The sequence below is a fragment of the Carassius auratus genome, chromosome 32 (assembly GCF_003368295.1).
Source record: "Carassius auratus strain Wakin chromosome 32, ASM336829v1, whole genome shotgun sequence".
Classification (NCBI taxonomy): Eukaryota; Metazoa; Chordata; class Actinopteri; order Cypriniformes; family Cyprinidae; genus Carassius; species Carassius auratus.
The window spans coordinates 14396607-14405782 of NC_039274.1; the positions used below are offsets into that span (position 1 = coordinate 14396607).

At 36.7% G+C, this 9176-nt stretch overlaps 1 protein-coding gene across 4 annotated transcripts in view; it reads left to right on the top strand.

Annotated features, from left to right (window-relative positions):
* The window catches only part of LOC113051665 (limb region 1 protein homolog), a 29671-nt gene extending 25842 nt beyond the window's left edge, over positions 1 to 3829 (top strand). For all 4 annotated transcript variants that reach the window (XM_026215592.1, XM_026215594.1, XM_026215593.1 and 1 more), the window contains exon 17: positions 196 to 3829. In XM_026215592.1, the coding sequence (XP_026071377.1) occupies positions 196 to 281 (86 nt within the window). In that variant the 3' untranslated portion in view covers positions 282 to 3829. The remainder of the gene's footprint in view (positions 1 to 195) is intronic.
* The last annotated feature ends 5347 nt before the right edge of the window (positions 3830 to 9176 follow it).

Consider the following 9176-nt stretch of genomic DNA (forward strand, 5'->3'; position numbering starts at 1 on the left):
ACAATTGCGTTCTGTACTGTATCTCTTTTTACGCTCATGTCTTTGTGTCTGTATATTCAGGGCAGTCCATACTAGAGTGCATACTAAAGATGGTGCATACAATGCATACTGTAGTTTTAGTTTTGAAATGCCATATTATTTGTTTACGAGAGTCAAAGCATCCAAATGTTTAAATACTTATCTCTTTGGTTTCAGGTCTGGATAAACTAAATCTGTCCAACAGTACGACAGATGCAGAGTCAGGGAAACATGCGGTCAACGGTCATCAGAAAACTCTGTGAGAGCAAAATCGAGCCATTCTCACACAAACTCATGTATGTGTATTCAGTTGGCTTTATCATTTTCAGAGTAAAGTGATAAAAAATCAGAGAGCATCCCAAAAAAAAAAAGGTTTGGAATCAGTCACCCGACATGCAGTTTATGTCCATCTCTCATTTACTGTACAGTTGTGCTTGTCTCTGAAACTCTCTGCAGAATGCTTCCAGCTCTGAACAGTCTGAGATTCACAATGAGTTCATTTGGGCTTGCAGGGTTTGCTGTTCAGCTTGTTAATGCTTACTTTTCAATTCTCTTTAGTGAGAAAATGTTATATTGCTGACCTGCACAACTAAAAGGCCTACTGACTGCACCTTTCATTGAGGGATTATTATTATTATTATTATTATCTATTATTTTTCCCTAGTTCTATCAAGGGAAATATTAATCTGTTTGCCGAGCTGATAATGTCACGTGTAATGAAACACGCTTTAGTCTCAGTTAGGGAATCTAATTATTATCCTTAATTACTGTTTAATAACATTTGGTTAAGTTATGAGGCCCATAAAAACAATTGCCCCTAAAAACAACACACAACTGACATAAACATTTTTGATATTGTCAAGAGACCTTTATTACGTGTGATATGAGTACTAATATAAGAAACTATATTTGATTAAGAATTGCAGAATAGAAGCATTGCAGTGAGTCTAACTGAACATTTAAACTCAAGTTAAGTTACAGATGTTTTGATGCCAAATGAACTGGTTCTTAGGCAAACGGGGCACATTCAAAAATTAGTTCAAGTAAAATGTGATGGGCAACTGGTCAGCACTGGTCCATAGCTGTCAAAATTATTACTTGAATTATGATGTGTAAAGTAAGTTTTGTAATCTGAAAACTTGTTATTCTGCCATTGCATATGTTTACATTCACGTTAAGATGAAGATCAATTATTATTTATAAGTTTATCTATTATAAATGCGGAAGCATTATGGTTTTTAATTTCCTCATGCTTTACTGTGACAGTTCAGGTTTGTTGGATGTGGCAGAGTTAAGTAATGGGAATTAACAAGGAATCTCTCCAAACATGTGCCGCTTTCACAGTTTTGGCATATTCTGGGTAGCACTGGAACTGTATTAGGAGTGGAGGAGCCTACCTGCCAAATTTCCTCCTGCACTGCAACTGTTCTTGTTGTTTCCATCAGTAGGAAAGGTTCAGAGGTGGACATTTTGGGTTCAAGTCACTACCAACAACCAGCTTAATATGTTACTGTGTTTACTTGAATTGGGTGCATTTAGGAATGTTGCGGCCAGCCGGTCAATCTTGCTAATATCACTTCAATCATTTAACACATTAATGGATTGTATCGTTGTCTTGAATAAGGAAGGTGATCAAATTTAAATGACAGCAAGGAAATGCTGCTCTTTTGTCTTAATAATAAAATGCACCAAATATTTGGGAGAAGGTGAGGCACAATCTTGGGATACACTTCCTGTTCCTCTACTTAAATCTGCTGCTACTTCCTCCACAACATTTGATGCTGTGCTACATGTACTACGCAAACTGAGAGCATATAAAATCATACATCCTGCGAACTTGGTTATTGCTGCAGAGCTTGTGGGGCTCTATATATTTGCCTTATTTCAGCATCACCTTCCTCTGCAGCTGCTTTGCTTTTTGCAAATGGCAGATTATCCGTGAACATAGATGTTTCGTATGTTTTTCCACTCACTCTCATGCTGGATATTAAGCCAGCTCAGTCTGTTCAGTCTCCTGAAATACTGGTCTACACAGATCAGAGGCTAAATGCTTGTATATAAAGGCTGTGAAACCAGGACTGCAGAGCCACATCAGTCTGATTCACACCTATTAAAGCTCATTGTGTGATGTGATGAAATGAATGTGAAGTCCGAGCGGGGTCAGTTGTCATTACGCATGTAGAGCGCAGCACGACTCATTGAAGGGTCTGCTTTGTAGCTATGAAATATAGTCAGAGAAGCTTTTTTTTATTATTATTGTTTAGAAGTTATTGATTGCACCGTTAATGTACAATATGTTCAGTATAGTTTCCATACATTACATTCCCATTCTGCAACAAACCCAACAGGCTAAAAGAACATGAAGAAATCGGTTTCGGCCATTCCTGAGGTTTTATATACAGCTGAACAGACATCCAGTGTTCAGTCTTCACTGTTCATCTCATAATAATGTAAATGATGTATTTAAATGTATATACAGTAAATTTCCTCTCTTTATTTTTGTAGAATGTAGATATGAAACTGCTCTTGAGCCTCGTTCATACTATGCTATTTGTCAAAAAGACCAGACAATGAGTCGCTTAGAATTTGTTTATTGTAAAAAAAAAAAAAAACAACAAACAAGAAAAATCACCTCTGATGCCTTAAACAGGCTTTCTGTCTCCTTTTATCCAGTATTGAGGAGACAAGTTGTGCATGTGTAAGATGTGCAAATGAGTAAAAGAGTGAGACCGAATGTTAGCATGTGGACCTTTTTATCGACTAATTCACTGTGAATGCCTCTTGTGATTGTCAATAACATGGCATACCAAAACAACAGGGTGTATCTTTTAACTCGAACTGGCCAAAGGCAAAAAAAAAAAAAAATCTGTTAGGGCACTGATATGGAATATTAATGTTTGGGATCAGATTGGATTTTGTTTGAAGGATTGACATGAGGGACACTGAATCTAAACCTGTGAAAAAGGTCATTTTAAACTTGACAGAACTTGGGTTCTGTGGTTCAGTTTGACGTTTTTATTTTCATGGATTTAAAAAAAGTTACATGTAAAATATCTTTTCTTCCTGTTGATTTGCACAAAGAATATTTTGTAAGAAAATATCTGGGGAATGAGTGTCAGTTATGTCAATAATTGTGTCATTGAAGTAATTATTTTGTGTGTGTGTGTGCGTATTAATCTTTAATGTCACTTTTGTCTGCACAAATTTTGTAATGCCAGAACATTGTATGTCATTATTAACTATATAATACTAAATTCTACTCTTTGGCTTTAATGTAATAGTTTTTGAACATATGTTGCTGTTACTTTATGCAGCAGAGAGCCGGAGTGTCAGCTGGTGTGTTGGGTTTCTCAAAATAGAGGCATTTGCAGTGATATACAAGAATTAACTGGGAGAAAAAAAGAAGCCTATTCATTCCATATTCTATCATCTGCTCGATCTGATTGTTGTTCATCTCTCTTTCCAATCCTCCTCACATCACCTATACAACATTGTTACAAAAAATATAGTACATCAAGGATGCTGGATCATTTCAGTTCATCGGTTGACTGTCCTGTCTACACACCAAACCGCTTGTTTGTTCATCATAGGCTAAAAGTCTGTGGGCCTCCTTTGAATTCTCATCTTCAGCTCCGAGGGAAAGCTTAATTCTGTTTCCATTTTTGCCTGTAGCTTCTTTTACTTGTGTGAATGTTTTTTCAGAATGTATTCTCGTATTTGTAGAGTTAAATTGCATATGTTTGTGATGCAGAATCTTTAGTTTACTTTGTATTCCACTTCAGTTTACAATACAGTTTGTGACTTTTCAGTATTTGTTTTGTTGTTGTTTTTTGGACTCTTTGGTGATTTAGAATTACGAATGAAGCCTTTCACTGTGATGTGGGGGAAGTTTAATTTGTCTCATTAAGGAAATAAATAGAACATAAAGTCTATCTAATAAATACACTTTCATTTGAAACAAGCATTTTTAGCAGAAAGAGCATGTGGGTTTCACCTCAGGGCAGAAAAGCTCAAAGGCCTGCAGATGGGGTTCATGGAAGAGATGGGGACAGGACAATAATAGGACATTTTTTAGTCTTCCGAGCTGTAGTTTGAGCCCAAGTGGTTCAGACAAATGGGGAAATCCTGAACAGCCTGGTGGAAGCAAGAAAAACAATCATCAGTAATGTCGGTTCTCAGGTATTTGTGTAATTTGTGTAAAAGAAGTCGTTCCAGTACTAGGAATTGGCAGTAGTAAACAAGTAAATGAGTATGGACAAACAGTAATACTGCCTGCTAGTGAGGATTACAATGATAATGCTTAAATTCAATCCATCCCCATCCAGCTTCTTTCAGTGAGGTGCTAAAACGTCAGCTACATAGTATCTATATCATACAGTATCCAATTACAAATATTAGGTTCAAACATTAACTGTGCACTACCCATAAAATGTGCTGTCAGGGACATTCTTGACTTTTAAGAGACTATAACCATTCAAAAGGCACAGTGATTTATACTAGTAAGCCCACTGACACCAGCTATCAGTGCTACGCAATCATTTGCTATTTAGATAAGTGAGGTCTAAATTGCTGTTGTGCATCTTTTGATCAAACTGACTATCACTATTATCAATTCTGATGTTCTAGATTGAAATGTAACAAAACTGACTGAATCCTGCTTGGTGCAAAGATGGAATAATTAAGTTTTACAATAAGGCAGTATTATTATATTTTTCAGTGTCACATGATCTTTCAGAAATCATTCTAATATGCTTATTTGGTGCTCAAATATTATCAGTTCAGATAATTGAGACACACAGCTTGAGTTCTGTCCGAGAGTGTTTTGCTGCTACATTATTGGGAAAATGATTAGCAGATTTATGACTGCCGTGTGCAACTCGTAGTTCAGATGAGTCTAACAGAAGGTAGGTGTGCAGTCATAATCATTAACTGACCTTTATTCAGCGAAGACCAATCGCTTTGCACGAGAACATTTCATAATTGTTCGTTCTGTTTGTCTGGGTGGGAACGAGTTGGTTCTGACTTGAACTCTGCTAACTCTAGGTTTGAGAGCCTCAAGTTATCTGCCAGACCTCTCATCCAGAAGATAAAAAAATGAGCGTTTCCTTATTTAGTGGATCACCGCCATTGGCTGCCTCAACACAATAACAATGAGGCCCACTCAAATGCCAAATCTTCTCTTCAGCTTGCATGTAATGAAAGGCTAGGCGTGCATTATCCACGCAGCCGGTGTTTTTTAGTAAACACGGTGGATTATTTCCACTCATTCATTAGCAAGGTAAACGATCATCTCTTGGAAGGTTTGATACTGTTGAATTGGAACATCTGTGCCGCCAGTGCGGCTCAAGCGCTGTGGGACAGGTGGTGGCACGTCTGGCGAAGGGCAGGACCGAGGAGAGACTGCAGAGAGCGATTAGAGGCATTGATGAGCTGCTCTTTTATAAAAGTAGACTGGTATTTCAGTCTCCGTCTGCATGTGCAGGTCAAGGAGCAGCGGCATTATCGCAAACCTTCTCTTGAGCTTCCAGCCATTCCTTATCCTCCATTTCAGAAACACTCATGTACTTGTTGTCGAAGAGGCACAGGATGTCATGGCTCGTGGCCACAAAGCGATCGATATCGTTCAGGAATGCATCCACGTCTGCGCTGCATGACTGCACCGAGCTGTCGTTCATCTCCTGAAACTGATTAATGAAACAAATGACACGAAAATGGGTTTCGGTCCGACATTACAAGGCAAACTGATGTTCCGTCATATCATAGATCAATTCTGAGTCTTACCGTGACAATGAAAATCTGTTAACAGCCAGATCAATAGCAGAAAATCTGTTAACAGCCAGATCAATAGCAATATGAATGCATGTATAAAGGAAACTTTCTGGACAATCCCAGAAATTGACCTGCAAGATTAAGCATGCACAGGTCCGCACGCACCTCCTGTGGCGGCTATCGCAGCGAATGACATCAGTGCTTTCTTTATAGCTGTATTTGATCAGTAATTAAACGGACGTTAAGTGTTCCACAGAGTTCAAAGGTAGGCCTTCCTAAAAAAGGACAAACAACTTTTGCAGGGTGAACTTTGTCTCCTCATATTCAGAGAAAATGAGGGCAGGTACAATCAATCTTAATGTCACCAATTTAACTCTCTAATATGTTGACTTAGTGAGGTACCTGAGGGGAAAAAAAGAGAGCGACTGGTTGATTGAAAACCTATCATCTAAGAGCAAAGCAATAAGCACACTACATTCTTTCTCTCTTTGTTCCACATTGTTTAGCTGGTTAACTGCTTCATGGTGTGCCAAAGGTCCAGGGAAACACATGCAAGCACCAGAAATACACTACGAACTCATTCACATGGCAATTTAAATGTAATATCATGCCAAAGTTATATGATGTTGCTTTAACAACAATAAAAAATAAGCACCAAATACTTAAAATGAAAACAAGTAAAAATATCATAATCAATATAACATCAGACGAAAACCCACTTTTTTATTGATAATAAAAAAGATCAAATTAGTACATATAAAGTGCATAAAAATGGAAATGAAACCCAAGTAATAATAAAAGATAACATAATACATAGAATTTTTCGTAATTTTGTAATTTATTAAATAAAAGATAAACTAAAAAGATACACTTTAAGCTTTCTCTTAAAAATATTAAGTGAGCTTTGGATAATGTGTTTGGTAAATTAATAAATGAAATATTAATACAGATTTGGCAATGCTCAAAAATATACAATGCGGTCACGGGTCAATGCATACATCTGTATGATTTTAAATAAGAACACTCTACTTTTCAACACAGTTTCAGAATATGGCTTGGAGTCTGAAATACTGCTGTCACTTCCAGAACCGTAAACAAGACTTGACAGTTGCTGCCTCACTAGATGGCAACCTTTGCTTTCCCTGGGCTAATGCATGGGACTTCTGTGTGGGATAATGAGAGGGCTGCAGGGACAGACGTCTGTGTCGGTGAGGTCCCAGACCAACAGCTTCTAACCACTTTCACCTGCTGTCAGTATCCTGCTCTCTGAAGGGTCAAAGGGTGCATGAAACCTGCTGTGGAAAAATAAACTGTTGAAGCCTTCATTTCTAAACACACAAATCTTGTACTAAATCAATTCTTTTTTTCAATTAACTTTTTTTACTTGGGGCTTTATTCTCTCAGACTATCTCTTCATTTTGCTGAATAATAAAAAGCAAATTGCACAAAAGTTATTTTGTGCACAAGGTAGTCATGTCAGAAAGCCTGTATTCTGAGATTTGAAAAAAAGGAGAGAGAGACAGAGAAAATAGTGACAAAATTGTTTAGATGGATATAAATTGTCCATCTGCATGAACTTCACATCTTTACCGGACAGCACACTTGTCTTTTACCAATAGAGGCGAGCACCATTGTCTCATACTGCTCTTTCCTGCAAATCATGCAGCTCTTCCTGCCTGAGAACTTCTCAAAAGACTTCAGACACATCTGAAATTAGTGGAACAAAGGGACTAAATCACAACTCTTTTCATCACAAGTTGTTATCAAAGTCTCCATGCCCATTTAAGATGCTGGGAGGATCTGTATTGACTTACTTTGTGAAATACATGAGAACCGGAGAGTAACCTAACCAAAGATCACAAAGACATCATTAAAGGATGAATTTTGAGATTTTAAGTTTTCAGTCGATATATAATTTCTGATGATTTCTAAAAGGCAATGAGGAAGTCTTTTTTTTTTAAACACAGGTCAAAACTCCTGTTATAATGTAGATTTTTGAGGGTGCACTCTTTTCATAAATTAATCTATTACTTTTCCTACATCATTTTAACAAAAAACATTGGTAAAATATATCATTTTCAAGTTTGTCAAGATTCGATTAGATTGGATTGTAATATAGTAAGGTAAACAGTTAAAGGATTAAAGAAGATCATTAAAAATGCTGTCTTGACTATTTTCATTAGTGATTCTATAAACATAGTATGCCAAATGCAAAATGAAATATTAATAGCATGCGTGAGTTCCAGCATATTACTCTAAATAATGCATGGTAATGAATTGATCAAGGTGGCCAGTGTATTTATGTATAAAAAAATGTGTAAAAAGACACCAGAAAAAGCAACTGAGAGTGCATACTGTCTGTGTTCTGCCCATAGAGCTTTTTCTAGCGGCCACGAAAGATGTCTGATAATCTACATGCATTCAGTCTCCATTAGACTGTATTCATGCACAAACTTTTCACACCACTTCAACAAACACAGGAGCAGGTGAAGCAGCTAGCTAACTTGTTAACACATACAATAGTTGCTTCAAGGGATAGTTCACTGAGTTTATTCACAAGATTTATTTACGCTACATCATCCACTGAAACGCCACTCTCGTGAATGATCATACAACAGCTAGTGGAAGCTAGAGATTATGGTTTATAAAGTTTTAAATATGGATATTTTTCCTCACACAACCACATAAGTTTACTTCAATACTTCAAAACTCATATAAGCTGATCTACTTTCATAAATCTTCATTTTTTCAGCATTCGTTTCAGGATACAAAATATTGAACTGTGAGGAGACACATTGAAGGTTAATTTCTCTCATGAACAATCAAGACTGCTTATTTATTTCTTACTTTAGTAATGCATTACATTTCTTCATAAAACTTCTTTTTAGAACATTACCATAATTGTCTTCATTCTCAAAAAAAGTGTCTTCCTAACAGGGATTGTTCACCCAGAAATAAACATTCTGTCATCATTTTCTCATCCTCATGTCGTTCCAATACTGTATGACAATCTTTCTTCTACAGAGCGCATAAGATAATATGAAAATGGGTTGTTGCTTTTTTACATAACATTAAAGTCAAAGATGTCCAGTGGTTCTTCAAATATTCTTCAAAATATGTTTTTGTGATATTCATACAGGATATTCATACAGGTTTGGAATAACATGAGGGTGAGTAAATGAATAAGTTCCAAAGAATAAGAATACTGGTGCTATAAATCCTGCATCAATGTTTTCTGTAGCTTGTAGAAACTGCACCTTAGCTTTGCTTTGAGAGCACATTTGGTGAAGAGGTTGTTTTCTGTAGTCCATAACGCACACTAGTTCTGACAGTTAGCAAAAGTCATTTTCATAAAAGGTTGACATTTAAAATTATGTGTGTGTGTGTGT